At 40.2% G+C, this 22,244-nt stretch overlaps 1 protein-coding gene across 2 annotated transcripts in view; it reads right to left on the bottom strand.

Annotated features, from left to right (window-relative positions):
* GTF2F2 (general transcription factor IIF subunit 2) overlaps positions 1-22,244 on the bottom strand; it is a 96,550-nt gene that overhangs the window by 63,916 nt on the left and 10,390 nt on the right. The window contains exons 3-5 of one of the 2 annotated variants that reach the window (XM_061457328.1): positions 22,028-22,046; positions 20,148-20,292; positions 12,330-12,368 (exon numbers count right to left, since the gene is read on the bottom strand). In XM_061457328.1, coding sequence (XP_061313312.1) covers positions 12,330-12,368; positions 20,148-20,292; positions 22,028-22,046 — 203 coding nt within the window. The remainder of the gene's footprint in view (positions 1-12,329; positions 12,369-20,147; positions 20,293-22,027; positions 22,047-22,244) is intronic. The other variant, XM_061457329.1, reaches the window with a different exon arrangement.

Below are 22,244 nucleotides of genomic sequence, written 5' to 3'. Positions count from 1 at the left end.
TTCAATATATCATACCTTACTTCCATCTGGTATTTGCTGTATTAGTGTTTTTCAAGTGTGGGGCTTGGGCTAAGGTTTTTGTCTCATTGTACTTTATGGTAATGACTTGTAATACAATAGAATCATTGATCATGAAACTGATCTGGCTTATGTTCCCAGTGTGGTCACCATCTTTATACTTTGGGAGGTATATAATAGGAGTGCTTAGCAATTACACATATTTTTTCTCCTTCTCAGGTGCTCAACCTGTGAAGGAGACATCCTTTTACCCTCCCAGTCATCACATGACGAAGAAGAAAAAGAGGTAACTTCTCGACCTCGAACCTCAACTGAGCTATGGAATATGTGAAAAGATTTTACCCGTCAACCAGGGGAGCACATCATCACCTGGTTACTCCGATGCTGGGACAATGGGGCCGATGGTCACGAACTAGAAGGTACAGAAGCCAAGTAGCTGGGATCACTTGCTAGAGAAGGGGGAATTAACAAAGCAATTGCAAGAGAGAAAAAGTCCCTCAGCCTTTGGAGGCGGCTCTTGACAGCTGTGAAAGAAAGGTTTCCATAAAAGGACGATGTTATGAGTCGTTCGGCCAAGTGGACTACTATAGGCAAAGGCATCCAGTCTCTGAGGGAATCGGCCATCGTAGAGATGATCTATCACATCAAGCCAAATAACGAGGATATACCCATAGATCCAGATGAAGTTGAATGTACACGACACATGTGGCGAAAACTTACACGGAATGCACCATCATCATATGCCCATTCATTGGCAACAGTAACCTGGAATGACATAGTACCACTAACAGTGGATGAAATGGTTCATAAACTCTGAGAGTTCGAAGACAATCTCACCCCTTCCATCATCTCAGTTGTGGAAAAACTGCCCCAGGACCTCGAACAATTGAGGGACGATCTATCTGATTTATCCAGCTCCTCACATGTACCAACACACGTCTCAGCTATTAACAAAAGGCGTCCTATTGTTCAAGAGAGAAGATAAAGGAGGTATACGCCACAGGCTACCCTATGGTTTTACCTGCATGATCACGGAGAAGACATGACAAAGTGGGATGGAAAACCTACGTCAACTTTGGAGGAATGGGTGAGTGAATTGAAGAGGGGAGCAAGGGCCAAGACTGATCATCCCATGAGAGCTATGGCTTCAGTCTCTGGTGAGCAGGTTCCCAGATGGAGTGGAAGAGCTGATTTTACTCCAGCTCCTGTGATAACAAAGAATAATCCCTTTCACCACGACTTAAGTGTCCAACGCTGTGACGACCATTAGAGGGGCCCTGCCTCCAGCCAGGTGGACGTAGGGGACAATCGGATTTACTGGACTGTGTGGATCAGATGGCCTGGCACATCAGTCCCACAGAAGTATAAGGCTCTAGTAGATACCGGTGCACAGTGTACCCTGATGCCATCAAGCTGTCAAGGGGTGGAACCCATCTATATTTCTGGAGTGACAGGAGGATCCCAAGAGTTGACTGTGCTGGAGGCTGAAATGAGCCTGACTAGGAGGGAATGGCAAAAGCACCCTATTGTGACTAGTCCTGAGGCTCCATGCATCCTCAGCATAGACTACCTCAAAAGAGGGTACTTCAGAGACCCAAAAGGGTACCGATGGGCTTTTGGTATTGCTGCTTTGGAGACTGAGGAAAGTGAGCAGCTGTCCACCTTGCCTGGTCTCTCAGAGGATCCTTTCGTTGTGGGGTTGCTGAAAGTCGAAGAACAACAAGTGCCAATTGCGATCACAACAGTGCACCAGCGGCAATATCGCACCAACCAAGACTCCCTGATTCCCATCCATCAGCTGATCCGTAGACTGGAGAGTCAGGGGGTGATCAGCAGGACCCGCTCACCCTTTAATAGCCCCATATGGCCAGTGTGAAAGTCTAATGGAGAATGGAGACTAACAGTAGACTATCGTAGCCTGAATGAAGTCACACCACCATTGAGTGCTGCCGTACCGGACATGCTAGAACTTCAGTATGAACTAGAGTCAAAGGCAGCCAAGTGGTATGCCACGATTGATACTGCCAATGCATTTTTCTCAATTCCTTTGGCAGCAGAGTGCAGGCCACAGTTTGCTTTTACTTGGAGAGGTGTCCAGTTCACTTGGAACCGACTGCCCCAGGGGTGGAAACACAGCCCTACCATTTGCCATGGACTGATCCAGACTGCACTGGAACAGGGGCAAGCTCCAGAACACCTGCAATACATTGATGACATTATTGTGTGGGGCGATACAGCCGAAGAAGTCTTTCAGAAAGGGAGAAAAATAATCCAAATCCTGCTGAAAGCCGGTTTTGCCATAAAACGGAGTAAGGTCAAGGGACCTGCACAGGAGATTCAATTTTGGGGAATAAAATGGCAAGATGGACGTAGACAGATCCCCACAGATGTGATCAACAAGATAACAGCAATGTCTCCACCAACTAATAAGAAAGAAACGCAAGCTTTCTTGGGTGCAGTGGGGTTCTGGAGAATGCACATCCCAAATTACAGTTCGATTGTAAGCCCTCTCTATCATGTGACCCGGAAGAAGAATGATTTTAAATGGGGCCCTGAGCAGCAACAAGCCTTTGAGCAAATTAAACGCGAGATAGTTCATGCAGTAGCCCTTGGACCTGTCCGGACCGGGCTAGATGTAAAAAATGTACTGTACACTGCAGCTGGGGAGAACGGTCCTACCTGGAGCCTCTGGCAGAAAGCTCCAGGGGAGACTCGAGGTCGACCCTTTGGCTTTTGGAGTCGGGGATACAAAGGATCTGAGGCCAGCTATACCCCAACTGAGAAAGAGATACTGGCAGCCTATAAAGGGGTTCGAGCTGCTTCGGAAGTGATTGGCACTGAAGCACAGCTCCTCCTCGCACCCCGGTTGCCCGTGCTGGGCTGGATGTTCAAAGGCAGGGTCTCCTCTACACATCATGCAACTGATGCTACATGGAGTAAATGGGCTGCACTAATTACACAACGAACTCGAATAGGAAATCCCAGTCGTCCAGGCATTCTAGAAGTCATCAGGGACTGGCCAGAGGGCAAAGATTTCGGAATGTCACCAGAGGAGGAGGTGATGCGTGCTGAAGAGGCCCCACCATATAATAAACTGTCAGAAAGTGAAAAGCAGTATGCCTTGTTTACTGATGGGTAGGCAGCTGTAGGAAGCAGCTGGAAGGCAGCTGTATGGAGTCCTGGACGACAAGTTGCAGAAACTGCTGAAGGAGAGGGTGAATCGAGTCAATTTGCCAAGGTGAAAGCCATCCAGCTGGCCCTGGACATTGCTGAACGAGAAAAGTGGCCAGTACTTTATCTCTATACTGACTCATGGATGGTGGCAAATGCCCTGTGGGGGTGGTTGAAGCAATGGAAGCAGAGCAACTGGCAACGCAGAGGTAAACCCATCTGGGCTGCTGCACTGTGGAAAGATATTGCTGCCCGGGTGCAGAACCTGGTGGTGAAGGTACGTCATGTAGATGCCCATGTACCCAAGAGTCGGGCCACTGAGGAACACCAGAACAACCAACAAGTGGATAAAGCGGCTAAGATTGAAGTGGCTCGGATGGACTTAGATTGGCAACATAAAGGTGAATTATTTTTGGCCCGGTGAGCCCATGACACTTCAGGCCATCAGGGCAGAGATGCAACATACAGATGGTCCCGTGATCGAGAGGTGGACTTAACAATGGACACTATTGCCCAGGTTATTCATGAGTGTGAAACACGTGCTGCAATTAAACAAGCCAAGCGGTTAAAGCCTCTTTGGTATGGAGGACGATGGCTGAAGTATAAATATGGGGAGGCCTGGCAGATTGACTATATCACACTGCCGACAACCCGCCAAGACAAGCGCCATGTGCTTACCATGGTGGAAGCAACCACCGGGTGGCTGGAAACATACGCTGTGCCCCATGCCACTGCCTGGAACACCATCCTGGGCCTTGAGAAACAGATTTTGTGGCGACACGGCACCCCAGAGAGAATTGAGTCAGACAATGGGACTCATTTCCGGAATAACCTTATAGATATTTGGGCCAAAGAGCATGGCATTGAGTGGGTATATCACATCCCCTACCATGCACCAGCCTCTGGGAAAATCGAACGGTACAATGGGCTGTTAAAAAATACACTGAGAGCAATGGGTGGGGGAACTTTCAAGCATTGGGATACACACTTATCAAAGGCCACCTGGTTGGTCAACACCAGAGCACCTGTCAACAGGGCTGGCCCAGCCCAGTCAGAACTTTTATATATTGTAGAGGGGGACAAAGTTCCCGTGGTGCATATGAAGAATTTGCTGGGGAAGACAGTCTGGGTTATTCCTGCTTCAGGTAAATGTAAACCCACTCGTGGGATTGCTTTTGCTCAGGGACCTGGATATACTTGGTGGGTAATGCGGGAAGATGGGGAAGTCTGATGTATACCTCAAGGGGTTTTGATTTTAGGGGAAAACAGCCAATGAACTTAATTGTATGCTGTTGCCTGCTGTGTAATACTTTTATAGCCCATCAACTAGATGTCTCCAGGTCACCAGTGAATAGCCCTGACTTTCCTCCAACCATCATCCCAACAGAGAATGGACTTTGATAGAACCAGATGAGTTCCACAGTAAAGAAACGACCAGCATCAGCAGGCAACGATCCAATACTGCACACAGCCTTTCCTGCCCTGAAAGATTGTTACAAGAGATGGAACCTGACATCATGGACCGAATGGACTTGGCAGTATTATAGGGATTGGTCCATGTACTAAGAAAATGATTTTTTTTCTCTTGGTCTTTGTGTATATGGATGTATATATGTGGGAGAGCGATGGTGTATTGAAAATGTGGGATCTGAGCACGACGTGAATGGTATGGAATAAGGGGTGGATAATGTCCTGGGTTCAGCAGTAGCAGTCATGTTTCTCCTTCTTGGTAGCTGGTGTAGCACTGTGTTTTGACTTCCAGCCTGGGAACAGTGCTGGTGATACCGATGTTTTCGGTTGTTGCTAAGTGATGTTTACCCTGACCAAGGACTTTGTGAGGCTCATGCTCTGCCAGGGAGGAGGGGAAGCTGTGAGGAAGCAGAGACAGGACACCTGACCCAGGCTAGCCAAAGAGGTATTCCATACCACAGCACGTCATGGCCGGGGTGGGGGGTAACTGGGAGTTACCCGGAAGGACACGGGCTTCCGGGTGGGACTCGCTTCTTGGCCGGTGGTATCGTATTCTCTTCCCTTGTTATTTTCCCTTATCATTGTTGTCGTTGGTGGTAGCGGTGGTGATTTGTGTTGTACATTGGTTGCTGGACTGTTCTTGTCTCAACCCATGGGAGTTGCACTCTTTCGATCCTCCTCCCCGTTCCTCCGGAGCGGGGAAGGGGAGAGCCCCGGGGGGGGGGGGCCCTCAATTGCTTCCAGGCCTTCACCACTCACTGGGAGTGAACAAGCTGCCTGACTAGGGTTTAAACCACGACATGGAGAAGGCAGATGCCAACACAGTGCAACACTGCGGGTGTATAACACAAGTAACATCTAATTATCCTGAAAGCACTACATTAAAACAAATTAAGAAAATAAATAATATAAAATTCTCTTTTGGCTTCTCATATGTCAGGTTTCAGAAAGACAATTTTCTTTTTTGCAGCAGAAGTCAGAGAAATTCCCATTTTTAAAAAATTGTTAATAGAAAACATTGAGCTACAGATCTACTGTCACAGCTCCACAGAAAGCTGCTTGTTGTCTCAAAGGAGGCTCTTGATGTTGTACCATAGTGAACAGATAAAGGAAAAAAAGCACAGGTCAGAGGTGGGTACAGACTCTTTTAATTAGGAAGAAAAATTAAGCAAACAAACTAGCAATGAACAGGCTAAGCATTAAAAAAATGTAAACAGAAGCAACTCTAACACCAAACCCAATCATTTATTACCTCTCTACTACTTAAATAAAGCCTTTGGCAAGTATTAGAGACAAAGTAGTACATTTTATCAGTGCTGAAACTGGTAATTTCAGAGGAGCCTGGAAGCCAAGCTGGTAAGAATCAGCTAAAGAGAGAAAAAGGTACTCGTGGGTTAAGAGTGTTATCAATACTAACTTTATCTAAGGCCTGCAGTATTGCCAGGTCTTGTGGTACTTCCAAAACATTTTCTAAAATGAACAGCAAATAATGTTCTTTCCCAATAGGGCAGAAATCTAACATGCAGTCTCTTTTATACGTTCTCACATGATGATAAAAGTCCATCTCTGTATGACTTTTCTGCCAAGCACAGATGATGACTTTAGAGTTTACTCACAGCATACAGAAATCCCTAAGACAATCTCCATGAGTAAGACAATATGCTGTGGCACAGCTACACACCATTCCAGCTCCTGTTATCACCATGGCCGTTGGCATGATGCTGGGGCTGGAAAAGCCTTATAACTGAGGAAGAACACAAAATGAGCTCTGGTAGATTGTTTCCATACGCAAGCATACAGAAAGCTCAAGTCAACTGTGCTAAAGCCTCCAGTGCTCTCGCAGCTGCAGCTAGCAAAGGCAGAAGAAAATGAATACACACAACATTAGAAGAGTTGCTCTTTGCCTTCATTGCCTTCCCTCTCAAAAAGTTACTTCCATGGTTAAAAAAAGATACTTCAACTATCCCTGATGCAAGCTGTGTAACAGAGGGAAGCAGAGCCTGAGAGTAACAGTACTGGATCAGACTAAAGGTCTGCTTTGCTCAGCATCATGACTCCAGCAAAGTGGCCAAAAGCAAATTATCTATGAAGAAGCCTAAGGACAGCGCAGCCATGTATGATTCTTCCACTGGGTACGCATCCCAGTGTTCACTAGGCTTTTGTGGATTGGGATCTCTTAAATCAGATGTCCTCTCAAGCTTAGTACCCTTTCACGGATTTTCTTTGATTTCCCTAAGGTCAGTCACGTAAGCCTTTAGCAAATACCACCTACACATCCACATCTTGTGGCAAAGAATTCAATAGCTCAATTATATCCTGAATGCAGAACCACCTTTTTATTTACTTTGAAAATGCCTCCTGCTAGTTTTACATCAGCTACATGCCAGCTTTGCACGGGCCAATGCAGCAAGCATTTGATCTCCCTCTGCCCCTTTGATCCATCACTCAAGGTTCTAATTTGCAATACTACAAAGGTCTGAACCCATCGGATGTGATCATACTAGCAGGTGGGTGAGCTGCGATAATCAGCTCACAGAAGACAAACACAAACCCATTTGCGGAGTCATGATCTGTGATGCCAGGCACAGCTGAAATTCATGGGATCTCTCAAGAGCCAGAAGGGAAGACCAAGAACTCTGATATGAGCCAACAGCACGCTTCTGCTTAGTACAGTACTTCGACAAGCTGGACATAGACATCACTAACGGACAGCACAGGTTTCTGGGATTGACTCCCACTGATTTATATTGGGGACTGTTCTCAGGATAGAGGCTGCATGACAATGCATACATCAGTGCCACTCAGGCAAATATAAATGTTAGAATATTCCTACAGTATACTAAAATAAATAGCCAGTATTTAAGAACACGAAGGCCACACAAAGGCAAGTTCTTAAAAAATTTAACTCCAGTTAGTGTTGACCTACATTAAATCCATATCCTTTTTGCTGTTCTACCAGTGCACCTTCCCTGTTTCTCCACCATATTTATTATAACCAGTATATCTAATATATATATGTATTATATATATTTGTCATATATGGCAGGGGGGTTGGAACTAGACGATCTTTAAGGTCTCTTCCAACCCAAACCATTCTATGACTCCATGATTCTTTATATATATATATATTATATATATTATAACCAGCATGATAGACAATGAGTACATATACCTTAAAGCAGGAACTGTTGCTTCTTTGTGTGTTTTACCAGCTACAAATGGAGTCTCATTACTCATTATGGCTCCTGGAAAACTACTAGGAAGCTTGTACTTTAAGCTTTGTTGCATTTACTTGCCAACAAAACAAATTATAATTTCAAGACAAAAGTCTTTCTGTGGCTTGAAAATGGCAGATTGCATAAATAAGTTATCTTCAACACTGAGTTGCAAGCTAGTGTTTAAATTAAGAATTACTGGTTTATCCCTCCTGATAATTTTTCAGTTAGAATTTCACTTCTGAAGTAAAATTAGTATGTTAACTGCTTTAAAGAAAATCAAATGTGCACTTAGCAGCTTTACACAGTCCTGTGTTCTAATGTAAGAACTCTGTCCCTTTAACAAAAAATCACTGATTTTGCCGCTTGCAGTTCAGTGTTTATCAACGTGCTTACATTGAATTTCAAATATTCTGATACATGTACAAACAACAACCTGATTGCAACATCAAAAAATGAAGCAAGTGTCATCTAAGGACAATTCAAGTGTATATTTGTCTCTGCAAGTGCACATTAACAACTGGCAACATTTTAATACTAGATTCACACTGTACTGTCTGCAGCAGCTCAGATAATTTATTCCTTTTAATAAAAGTAAATTCAGAAATTATTCCAGTGCTGCCTCTCCCTTCACTAGAAGGCACTTGTACTACTCACTGGCAGCTTTAGGGAAAAGAAAAGACTAACACCTTGTCCTAAGGCACATTAAGAAGTGAAGGCCAGTATTTGCTATAAACTTACATTAGAGACTTCAAGAGATGAAATCTGGATTCACCAGGAGTTCAATTCGCTTGAAGAAGGTTCAGGAATTTCAACTAGGAGGTTGCACATAACACTGCCTGACACACACATTCTTAAAGAAGAAAGTGCATCTGTACATTGCGTACAGACCTGGATAATACCTCCTCACACATCTCCCTCCCGCCCAAAAGCAATGCTGTGCTTTCAAAACTACATTCTCAAAGGTTAGGTAACATAATCAATTGCTGCCTGTGCAACTTTCACTTACGCACTTGCACAAGGACAGTACCTAGTTACATTTGCTCTTACGTGAGAAGGCATTTCTTTACATCATTCTTAACACACTACACAGACTCACGACAGCAGCTTCTGGGTATTTTTATTTGGGGAGAGATGAGGAGCATGTCACACTTTAACTGTCACAAATGACTGGTGTTCACAACTTCTGTCACCTCCAGTAGCACCTAGAGGCAGGTGCAAGCAAAGCCATATGCAAACAGGAACTACTTATACATATTTTAGTTTAAATCACTTGCTCATTATCATATAGGAACAAGCAAAGCCAATTCTCATTTCTCTTTTCCATTAGCTGAGTGCGCAATTTGCTACACTCCTTTCCTATCTGACAGAAACCAGCCTTCAGGCACTAAAGAATACTGGCTGAATCACCAAGCACTGCTCATCATAAGCACTAATCAAATAGGATATCTGTATGGAAAAAGTGACCTAAAACAATGCGAAAGGAGCTCAAACTTAGTTTCAGTAAATTTGTTCCACGTTTATCTTAATTCCTGAATATTTTGACCACAACCATAGCATCATTCAAGATATTATGGATACTTCAGGTTTACATGGGCTCAACAAACAGGGATATTTCACAGAAGGAAAATCCATGAGGACCTGTTAAATAAAACACTATCACCCCTGGCTCTGGATCTCTCTGAACTGTGAATCATTAAAGGCTAGAAGAAGTATTCTGGGGAAGTATCACTATGTTTTCACATCATTCTTATACTCTTCCCAAGGCATCTGCTATTCACCACCACCAAGGACAAGATACCAGCTAGCCAACCTTTGGACTGACCCAGGATCACGTCATTTCTCTCCAAATGGTATCAAGTAGAATAGCAGTGCTGGTACTATCTCACATTTCAGTAAGTGGTTTACAACCATTGTGACAATAAATCTGATTTAGTCACATTTAATACTAACAATTCACAACATAAAAAATTCTGAAGATTTATAGTACCAATGCAAAAGTGTCGGGGAACTTCTTAAGCATGTAAATCAAAGGATTTCTGATTGTTATTTACCTCATTTACCTCCTTTATCTACTACCAAACTACACATAAACCTTACATACTTTTATTATAGTAATACCCAAAAGCAGTTACCTGGGTGTTCTTATACTTAAATGCTACATAAATGCATAAAAGATACCATCTTTGCCTCAAAGTACTTATGCAGTCCAAAATAAAGTAGATTAACAGCAAAATGGAGCACTCCATAACCTGAATTACTTGAAAGGCAGTTTGGAAAATGTCATCTGAGTTTCATGATGATTTTCAGAAAAAAAAAAGAATAGGCAAAGAAGTGCAGTTGATGGCCAAGACTCCTCCTTTAAATGCTGCAGTGTAACCACCTACCATTTACTCAGAAACTGAATCCACAACCAGCCAGATTCCATCAAATGGGTTTAGCACTAATCTTGTCAGCACATTTAAATAGACTCCAGCATACAGTAACTCATTCTTCTGACCGAAGCAAAAATACAAACAACTAAACACGTGACCATCTTACACAGTATTTGCAGAACAAAGAGACACCAAGAGTGAAGAGCAGACAATCATTCAAATGCAAACCCAAACAGAATAAAAACTCCACAAGCAAAGCAAAACCAGGGTGTGCCCCTACAACTAAGGGACATCAGAGAAATGCAATGTAAGTGTCAAAATTCTGATTCATTTTAGCAGTTAATCTCTCAAGATCTGTTTTATCTGAGACATCCCACAGCAGTGAGTCTCAGGTTTCAAGTGGGATAAAAGCTAATCTCTAGAAATAGCCCTATATAACCCTAAAACTGCACCATGATTAACATATAACCAGTGACCAGATTTTAATAAGTAATTGGGAAAATGGCAAGCTATAAAACACACTGTGGATTCAGTACAAGTTTACAGGCTATAACAGTTCTAACACCAGTGTTTTGCTATGTTTAAGCCAGTGTAATAAAATGAATCTCAATATTATACAGAATTCCATCCTAAATAAAACAAAACCCAAACCCTACTCTTCGCAGACACAAAGTATACACTTTTGACAATATCTGATGCTGAAATGAAATTCAAATAAAAAATATTAAAAAAACAGGTATCTCCATGTTAAAGTGTCCAAAAAACTACTTTCAAGAAGACATTTTGAAAACCCACCAGCATTACTCTTCTGCTTAGGAACTGCTTTTTAAGAAAGGCATGAGACTCTTCCCAGTCCATCTGCTGCCTCTGCCATTACCACTTACGAGTGCCAGCCCACTTTCAATACTACTTAATATGCGTGCATCAGAGGTAATCCTTCTACTAACAAAACTGAGATTTGTCTATATATTTTGTGTTAGCTGTGCCTAGTTTCCCAGGTTCACAGGCTCTTCCTAACACTGGCATTTACTTGCGCTAGTACGTTAATGTTATTTTTGAAACACCTTTTTAATAAAAGCAGAAAAGGGGATTTTTGTTAAATACTACTTGACACTGTAAGATTCTCATGCTGTTGTGTACCTACCGGGGAATTTCAGTAATGCAAACCCAAAGGATTTAGCAGAAGAGAAGGGAGCAGCGAGCTAGGAACACAGAGCCTCAAAGAGAGCTTTGCTCCAGCTGCTGAGGAATTGCACTCAGATATACCTACGTTAGAATAAGACTTTCTGGAACGATGTCCTTCAGTGGCTATAAAGGAAGCCTGCACGGACCTGAAATAAAATATTTAGATTCCTAAGGCTGCTATCCTACATGAAATAAGCATGTTGCCCATTTTACACAAAAATACCAATCAAAGGGCAATACTTTTATTTACTACTCTGAGCTGTGTAAAAATCCCAACACTTTTACTCTAGCAACGGCAGTTTGAGAAACACCCTTAGAATTTTTAACTCTACCAAAGATATCATTGGACTGACTAATATGTAACTGGAAGGCAATATCAGGGAACTAACCATTTTTGATTCTTTCCGAAGAACTGACAAGTCTTTCACAAGAATTTCATTTTTATTAGAAAAACTGAATAAAGTACAATACTAGAACACTATCTTTTTTTTTTTTCTGCCTGCTCAGCCTGTGCAATTAAGATCAAATAATAAAAGATCTGGAAATTTGCCAGACTTTCCAATTGAGAGGAAAGAATTCAAACTTAAAAACAGAGTCAATGAACCTAGAAAAAATAAAAAAGTTGAGGAATAAAGAAAATAATATAACATTCGAAAGAACATTACATTTCTAAATCTCTCCCTCATCATTATATTCCCCTTCGTTTAAATAAAATAAGTAATTTAAGCATTTAGTCACAGCAGATGATCAGTTTATGAAGTCATGTTTCAATTTTATGGTATTCTACCCTACAAATATAACAAAAAAAAAGACTCCTTTTTCTTGAAAAGTAGAACTGAAAAGCTGCAGTCATAATTAATTTCTCAAGTGTTGCAAAGAAAGTGTCCATACTCACCAGTGCTGCTGCTTTCAGATTTTTCTTCTGGTTGGCTTTCTGGAGAAAGAACAAATGAACAAAAAAGGAAATGTTTCTATGTTGATTATGTGAAATGACAAAGTGGGTTGCAAAGCAAAGAAAGGTAAATGATGATAAAATCACAATCACTAGGTTTGACTGATGTTTATAAATTTGTTTTCTGAAGGATAATTTGCCAACGGGAACAAAAAAATAAACATCTTTAGCACGCAAATTCACAACTTCAATGAGAGAACTCTATTACACCTCATTCAAGAATGAAGTTACACATTTATACAAAATCAGTAGTAGGGTTATGCTTAAGCAATGGATAGTATCCATTTATCACACTCTGGACAGATCAACATTATTTTGGGGTATTTAAAAAATAAAAAAAATCAAAGTTCTGCAAAAGAATGCTCTTAATTGGCACTGGTGAATTTTTTAACTTGACCAACCTCTTCTCTACCCTTTCTGCAGATAAGTATTCTTCAATCTTTCCCTTACAAGGGCATGTAGTGATAGGTTTTTTAAACTAAAGAGGGTAAATTTAGATTAGACATCAGGAAGAAATCCTTTATTGTGAGGGTGTTGAGGAACTGGCACAGGTTGCCCAGAGAATCTGTGGCTGCCCCATCCCTGGTAGTGCTCAAGGCCAGGTCGGACGGGGCTTTGAGCAAGCTGGTCTAGTGGAAGGTGTCCCTGCCCATGTCAGGGGGGTTCGAAGTGGAAGATCATACGGTCCCTTCTAAGCCAAACCATTCTGTGATCCTATGATTCTCTTTCTTATCATTTGACCTCAAATGGTACTATAGCCCAGCAGGTTAGGAAATAAACCCACATAATCAAAAGCATCTCCTGTTTCACAGGGCAGAGAATATAAGTATGCATTGAAGAAAAAAAAGAGACACAAGCGTTGAAAAATGACTTGCCAAAAGATGATCACTCGGGTGAATGGCAGAGTCAGAATCAGAAACAGTTTTCTGCATGAAATTCCAATCTCACATTTCAAGAAATGGCAGCCGGTGGATATATTTTGGTAAACTGAGTTCTAACACTTACCAAGCCCTATGAAATTAAACCCCTACATAAATCTGTCAATCTGAAATTTGACTACTCTTCCTGTATTTCTCCTTTTTACACATCTTCTAAGGTAGAGAATAAAGAAGAACACTTTCACTTATCTGAAATACAGTTTAAAAATGGTGAAATATACTTATCCTTAGCTTTCAACTCAGACATGTCACAGCTATCATTACAGACTATTTACTTACAGGCAAGAGTGAATTACTGCTCTAACTCAGAGAGTAATTTTTGAGTTCAGTTCATTTGATCATTTCTGCCATATACAAGCTGGGTATTAACAGAACTGAAAACACGAAATATTTTACAAAACCTTTTTCATGCCACTGATTCTCTGGCTTTCACGGCTGGTAGCCCTGTTTTCTCATTGAGATGGCTGACAGCCTGAGGACTAATGCAAACAGAAAAAGCAGTATCTCACAGATCCTTCTTTCTTTACCAGTAGCTGTCTTAGTAGCTGAAGGCAACATGCTTTCTCAACAAGAAAACATCATTATATGGCCTCTTCCCACCCATGAGGATTCACAAAGCAAGTTAAGATGCCTGCCAACATTCAGACACACATGCAGGATAGCCTGTGTAGAGAAAAACATGTATCTTTTCACTGACATAATTTTTTGTGTGCATTTAGCACACTTAAAGCATAATGTTATTACCTAACCAATATCCTAACTGAGTTGCAACTTAATCAAGGAAACATTTAGTACACACACAAGAAGCAAAGAGGACATAATGAAGAATATGCAAACACACTAAGATACTGACTGAACTGAAATGTAAGAAGCAGCTGGATTCAAAACTGTTTCTTTTTAATTCTGCTTCAGTGAAAGACTAGCTGCCTAACCAAAGCTACGGCATAAGACATCATACTTCAAAATTGCTAACAGCATCTCTGATTCAAATAAAAATAAATGTATATCATGTCTACAGGGGGAGTGCATGTGCTTGCTCATTGGTATCAACAGAATCTGCCCTCAAGAGGAGCAGAGACAAAAAAAACAGACAAAAATTAAGCCTTGCAAAAAAGTGGTGGTTTTTTCCTCATCATTGGACAATTTGGTCTTGTTATGACTAGGTCACAATCGTAACAAAAAAGTCTCTGCTTTAAAAATCTTCTCTGTACTAATACAATGAAGAAAGTGAAGGAAGTTGTACTATTGCCTATTAAATATATTTTCTCAATGCAGATTACAGCTGCTCAGCCTCCTCCACAACATGCAAGATTCACAGATAAATGTCAGCAAGTTGGTTGGGATATTTTTTGTTGTTGCTTGTAGGGTTGGGTTGTTTTTTCTTGGGGGGGGGAGGGAATTTATCACAATCAGTGAGACTTAAAGAAATAAAGAAATTTTAAGGAGGTGAATTAGGCAGAAAGCCAATTCTATTCCTACCACACTGAGCCCATTCTAACATACCATATATTTTGTGCATCCAATCTCAATTGTTTAAATTTGTACAAGAATTAACAGCCTATATCTTTAATAACAAAAATGAAAAGAAAATTAGCTTACCCCTGCCAGCCAGCTGAACGCACTTTGCAGTAATTTGTTAAACCTCGCAACACCCATATGAAGTAAATAAATATAATTTCAATCTTTTAGAGATGGAGGAGAAAGATGATCCAAGCAGTCTCAGTTGTTTTCTAAATGGACCATATGTCACAATAATATATATGGAATTTTGCCCCATCAAAACGCTGTCTGTAATTAGATTAGCTTGAGTCATACTCTGCTTTTCTGATCATGGGTTGCATCTTCTTTATGATCTTCAGAAATATTTGGAAATCTGCATAAATGCCAGAGATCTGAAAGGCTGCTGTTGCTTCTCTTTCTTTTGATCATGAGGCTGCTGTTAAGTTTTCCTTTGCTAACAGTCCATAAGAGACTGAAGTACATAAAGGAACAAACAAGCATTAAGTAAGACCCCAGAGCATTTTGGAAGTGGAATGTGTGCTTAAGGGACAGCCTGAACAAACAGAGACACCTGGAAAGTTCTGCTGATATAGAGAGGTATATACCAAAACCCCTCAGCAGGCAGAGCTAAGATGACAGAATAATGAAGGAGGGATGTTTATTTCCTAAATAGCAGTTTGATGAGGAATTTCAGAAGTCAAACATTCATCTAATACGATTGGAAGTAACATTACACAGCATCAAGATTCTGAGCACTACATATTTTACTGGAAATAGTTAAATGTAATTAAAGGAGTAACTGCTTTAATGAAGGAAACATCCTTCTGGGATTTTATTTAGTGTTTCTTCATTTCACATTTCTTTAAATGGCTGATATTTCAAAATACAAATATGATATCTGATATTTCAAAATACAAATATACAAAATACAGAATAAAACCCTCCAAATATTCATTTTCCCTGAAATACAATTGCACATTGCACATTACACAGTAGGTGTGATTGATAAACAAACTCAGAAAAGGATCTTTCATATATGAGAAGCTGTATAAAGGAAAAAAAAAAAAAAATCAACCCAAAACAAGGCAAGAAGATTCAAAGAGTATGGGAATAAAGGAGCTGTTCTAAGATATACAGGCAGAGTTATGTGTATTACTGAACAAGAATACAAAAATATTTGAATTTCATGAGTTGAGATTCTGAAAGAGAAGGCTCAGAAAACCGGAGAAGGATGCAATGTTAAGAGATAGCCATCCTCTGTGAAGCATGAAACAGTGAAACAATCCATGCATGAATGCTGCTCAGAAACAAAGGCCTGCTAGTCATTCTGTCAATGGAATTCTCTGAACATTTTGTGCTTTCCACACGATGGAATGAGCATGAAGGAATTTAAAGTCACTGAAAGAGGCATTAAGGCAATCCCACTTATGAAGTGGGAGTTGTGAAAATATATTCAAAACTTCAATAAAATGAGTCATCTCACCCAACTTTACAGAAATAGCTTATACTTTATTTGTGCCTACAGTGTAAAACCTTCCTCTCCACCCATCAGTCCTTTACAGCTAGAGATGCAATTGCCTGCCAAGGTCTGTGTTTTCCCAAGTCACATTAGTAGCACATTTTGTCTAAGAACTAGCTCAGTAAGAAACTTGTACCATTATCTGTAACATAGCTGCATTTTTTATTTATATTTAGACCCAGTAATCCAAAACTACCTGCTGGCAGAAAAATTAAGCAACAGGCAATTAAAACAGTAAGGGAATTAATTTATAACCACAATCAGAAAAGTTTCCTGTTAAATGTTTAACAAAAGCATGTTCCCATTCCTTCAACCAAGAATGAAACTGTCAAATTATAGCACTTCCTTATGCCAGGGTGTCTGCCAGTAGGAAGCTCAGAAAAAAAACACAATTTTAACCAAACATATCCTGTATCAGGCCCCTAGGTAGTTCTTAGCTACATACACATAAGAAAAATTCATTTTCTTCAATACAACATATTGAAATATATGCAAAATGCTCTGCTTTCCTCCCACCCAAAAAATTACAGCTATGATAGCGGATGACAAAGATAAGACAAAATGACTAGAAGCACAAATAGCATTGTTGCATAGCAACTGTTGATGTACATATGGTGATGTTTATGGAACAGAATGTAGTTCATATTTAATGCTGAAATAATACTGAAACCAGCCTAGACAGCAAGACCTAGACAGCAAGAGACAACTGCGCTTTGGATGCCTCTGCAGAAGCCACACTTCCCACCAGCTTTGCTAAACTGATGCTCGGGAACACCATGGCAGGTCTTAGTCATTTGCCCAGCAATGAAGACAACAAAAATGTCTCACATGTGCAAACAGCCTTGCAAAGGAAGTAGACAGTTATTTTGCAATTACTACTTTTGGAGTGTACTGTACTCTGTATTATTCATTAGAGCTATTTCAAAAGAGAAACAGAAACAGGAGAAACCCCACAGCTAGTCTAAACAGAAAGTGCACCACGTACAAAAGCCAGCATAGACCAGATTTTTAATAGTATCTGGGATGGAATCCACTTTACCCAGCTTTATATTAGCCTAGATCTACTACACACTGCAGAAGACCAAGAAACTGCAATTCATTACACTTCGGACACAACAAATGGCACCTCAAAAGAGACTGCTGCTGTCCATTAACTAATACAGGACCACCAGAGGTTAAGAGGTTTACGATGTAAGAGCGAAAGGACTTCTTTCAACTACAACAGGTATTAGAAGCAAGTTCAGCTAAGACAAAACAAAACCCACAGAAAATACATTCAGAAGTCTAGAAATTACATCATGCAGGAAAAATTAAACTGCTTGTCAAATCTGATCTCTTTTGCCTGCTCTAAGTGACCTGACGAGTCAATGTGAAGTGCTCAATTATCCAGAATATGTAAACTCCCTGCAGCATCTTCCAAGATTACAAAATATTTCAGAGGCAGCTTTGTTAGCCCTCACTCATTTTCTGAAACAGCATCAAAAAAAGATGGCCACTATAACACAAGGATCCCAGGATTAGAGAAGAGCACACTGAATAGATCTTAGGGCTTTTAATGTGCTCAAAAAAAAAAAAGGGAAGAAAAAAACCAAACCAAAACCAATCCAACAAACCCACCACCAAAGAGACCCTTTACGGGAGAAACCCAACTGATTTACGCCATTTGCTCCATTTTAGGTTCAGTCCTCCAGAAGGGTATTGACTGAGGTCAGCAGTGCATGAAGCACTTTTTTTATTCATATTTCATTTGCATAATCCCTCAAACACATCCTTCCAGATGCAGCACTAGCCATGCCATCTGCAGTTCCAAAACAGCTTAATCTTTGGCCCACAGTTCAAATTGGCATCTTGATATTGTAACATGGTGCACTTTGCAAAAGAAAATGGAACCAGATTACAAATGCCTTTCACAAAAATACACTAATTTTAATTTGAAAAAAAATACTTGTCTGTGAACGTAAGAATTAATGAATTTCAATTTCCTGTGACTCCTTCTTACTGTGGATTGACTGATGTACAAAGATGTGCAAGTTTTTATTGAGTCTTTTTTTGCATGCTTGATATAATTATAGTGTTTTTTTCCATGTGGACTTTCTGGCATCAAACAGGGCAGCAGACTTTATTTCAGTTGGGATAGCCATATAGTTTTGTTTCACTCTTCAGACACCAGATTCTTCACACTAGCCATAATTCACTACAAAACTTGTTGAAATTGGCTTTGGAGCTCAAAACATATTGCCAATACACATTTAAACACAAGAGTGTGGCTGCAGGAACATGGTGTCTGCAAGAAATTTGACGAATTTGGAGTACCTGTGTCATACTCATCTTTACAACCAAAAAGAGTCACGCAAGAAAAGCACATTAAAGTTTATTTTCGATTGTGCTGCCAATGCCAGCTTTAATACAACAGCAACACATTTTAGGCATTTTGCATTTAAGCAAGTTTCATGAAAACTCACTGACTGCATGTGATGCTTGCTAACCTCAAGCAAAAACAATTTTGACAGGGTATATGCTTGTTCCGTGCTTCATTCCAAACATTTCTAATGTCAGTAACTACCCTTTGTTCCCAATTAATATAATAACTTCTACTCAAAAGATCCATGGTCCTTGAATAACTTTTTCTAGTTGCTAAGAAATGCAAAATTTTTAGTTGATTACATAAAGATTGGACAGGTTCTAAGTACCTAAAGTTTTTGAGACACTGGTATTACAGATGGTAAACCAGAAATAAATGGGCAACTTCTTGTCATAACATTCTAATGACTTTCATTCTAACTGATGACAAATATTCCACATTCTAGTTAAGCATATGCACCCACTGCAGATTAAGTTATCATCAGAGGTTTTTGAAGCAGTATTTTGTATCAAAAGGTGTCCTGGAAATCAAAACCCCATGAGATTTGCATCAAACATGCAAAAGTCACCAAATAATGTTAAATACATCCTCACACCTAAAATCTCTTTCCCTTGTCAAGCATTCTGAGGTTAAGGCACAGAGAACTGGAAAAAGATGAGGCACTGTTTGCTACATTCTTGAAAACTTGCTCCCTGTATCTTTTCACATTTGTAATCTATGAATTATAAACTCCAGTATTCTTAGTGCTGCAAGTCGCGCACTCTAAAATACAAATTTTTTTTAAGTGAGAAACCAGTAACACAATTACATTAGTTTCAGGTAAAGGGATGATAACAAATGAAAAGTGCCTGAGTTGTAGCATAAAAGCTTGCATTTCTAAATATGCAAGAGCTCGGCTTTCTAAACACAACTGAGACAGCCAAACTATTTGTAGTTTAATATCTCAGTGCTCAGCCATTAAATCTTTAAATGGATTTTTAAAAGGAGGTGGTCAATCTTACTAAGTATTCTAGCTCTGTCCTGTGAGTTACAATTCTCCTTCCCCCATTTATCTGATAAAATGTCACACTGCCGTTACAGCAATTATTTGCCAGCCTATGGACATCAAAAAATCAGAAGGTTGTCATGTTGTAGCTTTCTGCCCCACAGAAGACAGAAGTAGCAGAAAGTATTACTATTATTTGTCTTCTAGGGACACCATAACTTAAGTGCTTGAAACTTAAGAGATACCTTTTGCAGACAATGAGATATGCTCTGCAGACACCTTCTTTCTGTCTCAGAACATCCAGAACACAACCATGTAATTTCAGTAGAAAATCTTACAGCACACAAGAACTACACACAAGGCAGTCTGCTAAACCTACTGTACAGTGTAACATGACCCTGTCACAGAATCACAGAACATACTGGAACTGTAACAAATAAGCTGAATTCTAACTTACCTACTGAAGTTTCTGTGAACACTGTTAAGGTCTGTCCTCCCACACTTTGCAAAAGAAATGGATGCTCCCTTGGTGCACTGACTGAAGCAGGTTTTCCTCCAATATCATTGATACTTGCAAGCTCTTCATTCAAAGTAAATGACACCTAACAGTCACAATTACCACAGTGTTACTAAACAGACTCAATTACTCAGCTTTACAAGTTATGGGAAACAAAAAGAAAGAAAACCCGAGTAGTATAGCACATTTTAATTGCAAAAACATAACAAGTGGGATAAGAGTCTTACTATATTGATCTCTTATTGAAACACAGAATTCAAAGCTTTCATATACTTACTAAAATCTACTCATCTTTTAAAAAAATTGTAAATTACTTCCTCCTGAAATCAGAGAACAATTTGATTTTACTTATTAAAATGTAAAGTATGATAGGTTTCCAGACACTGTTCAGTACAAGTGCTTTAAAATGTTTCACAGAGACAGCTGAGTTCCAAAAAAATTGCTAATGTACCGCAAGTGTCATTAGTCTGAGGACTCCTGAATCACATGCAGAGGCTTAAATACAGTTCTTTTACTATTGTTTACATTGTATGCCCAATACAGGAGCTGAGGAGTACTGGAGGGACTGGGTAGCCAGAATCTTTAGCTGCAGGACACAGCAAGACACCTGAAGGTAGAATGGCTTTAAATTTAAAGAGGGTAGACTTAGACTGGATATTAGGAAAAAATTCTTCCCTGTGAGGGTGGTGAGGTGCCAGCACAGGTTGCCCAGAGAAGCTGTGGCTGCCCCATCCCTGGCAGTGTTCAAGGCCAGGTTGGATGGAGCTTTGTGCAGCCTGGTCTAGTGGAAGGTGTCCCTGCCCATGGCAGAGGGGTTGGAACTGGATGATCTTTAAGGTCCCTTCCAACCCAAACCATTCTATGATTCTCACATGGGAGAAACTGCTATAAGAGAAAAAGGGGGCTATTTCTGGCTGGCTATGTACTTTTCCCATAAGTTCTGCTATAGCCCCATTCTGCCATGCAGCAACAGAGTCCCTAGGAAGCCACCTCTTCTCATGGGGTTCTTCACCCCATGGCTCTACACGGACTGCAAAATGAGCTCTGTGGCTCTCATCAAGATTTTGGTGTGGAGCTCACTGAATCAGGAAGGTTGGCTCATATTCTAGCATAGAAGAGACCAACCAAACATCCAAACCTCCAGTAGAATTCTCTCCACTCATTCTGAAAAGAATTTGGCCAGGTAATCAAACAGCAAATGCAGCTTGCTTCCCTGCCATTTTTTTTGTCCACAGCTTCTTCCAATGCAGTTAGAGGCCTATGTGGCATTTGAAGTAATTCTAACTAATGAAACTTCCCATACCTCCTATAAAGGATACAGGAAGTTACTCTCATTCACTGAGGCTGCTAATAAAAGCAGTTACCTTTGCATGCAGAACAATCTTCAATTTGCTTTATATTTAGTAGGACCAAATTCCAAATATATAATAGAATACCTTCTGAAATTGCAAACCTTCCATCTCAACTTCATTTGCTTTACTGTCATCCTTCTTAGTTCTGACAGCCTTCTGCACTAACACATCTCAAAATGTTTAGAGAAGGGTGATATAAGACTGCTGCTACAGATGGGTAAACAAACTTAGAGAAGAGAGACCAAAAAAAATCCAGGAACAGAGCTCATATGTGTAGAATTTGCACCTCCTGATTCTCTGGCACAATGCGTCATTACAGGTGTAGCAAAAAATATGTGACCAGCATGTTCTAATCATAAAATAGAAAATCAGCATGAATAAACTGAATAGAAACTAGCATGTTCTAAACAAATTTTCAGAATTCAAAATGTAACACATTCACAGCCTCTGTATTCAATTATTACTTACTTCTGTTCTTCCTTGATTTCTGCAAAAGAAAATATTTAATGTTTTAGTTTCCATAATCTAATTCCACAAGTTTAGCTTCCCTGATAAAAAAGCAAATTCAAATTCTAGTTCTGTTACTCATCTTTGCTCCTGAGCTGCTTAGTATTCTTTTATTTTTGTCATGCTGATGCCCAAGAATAAATGGGAAAAGTCAGCAGGTGAGAACAGAAGCAGCAAA

This window comes from Pezoporus flaviventris, unplaced genomic scaffold, assembly GCF_033815535.1.
Source record: "Pezoporus flaviventris isolate CSIRO_AGI_PZ_B2104156 unplaced genomic scaffold, CSIRO_AGI_Pfla_v1 ptg000025l, whole genome shotgun sequence".
In the NCBI taxonomy this organism is placed as follows: domain Eukaryota; kingdom Metazoa; phylum Chordata; class Aves; order Psittaciformes; family Psittacidae; genus Pezoporus; species Pezoporus flaviventris.
The sequence above is the reverse complement of the archived record's forward strand: the minus strand, read 5'-3'. Positions and strand labels throughout refer to the sequence as shown.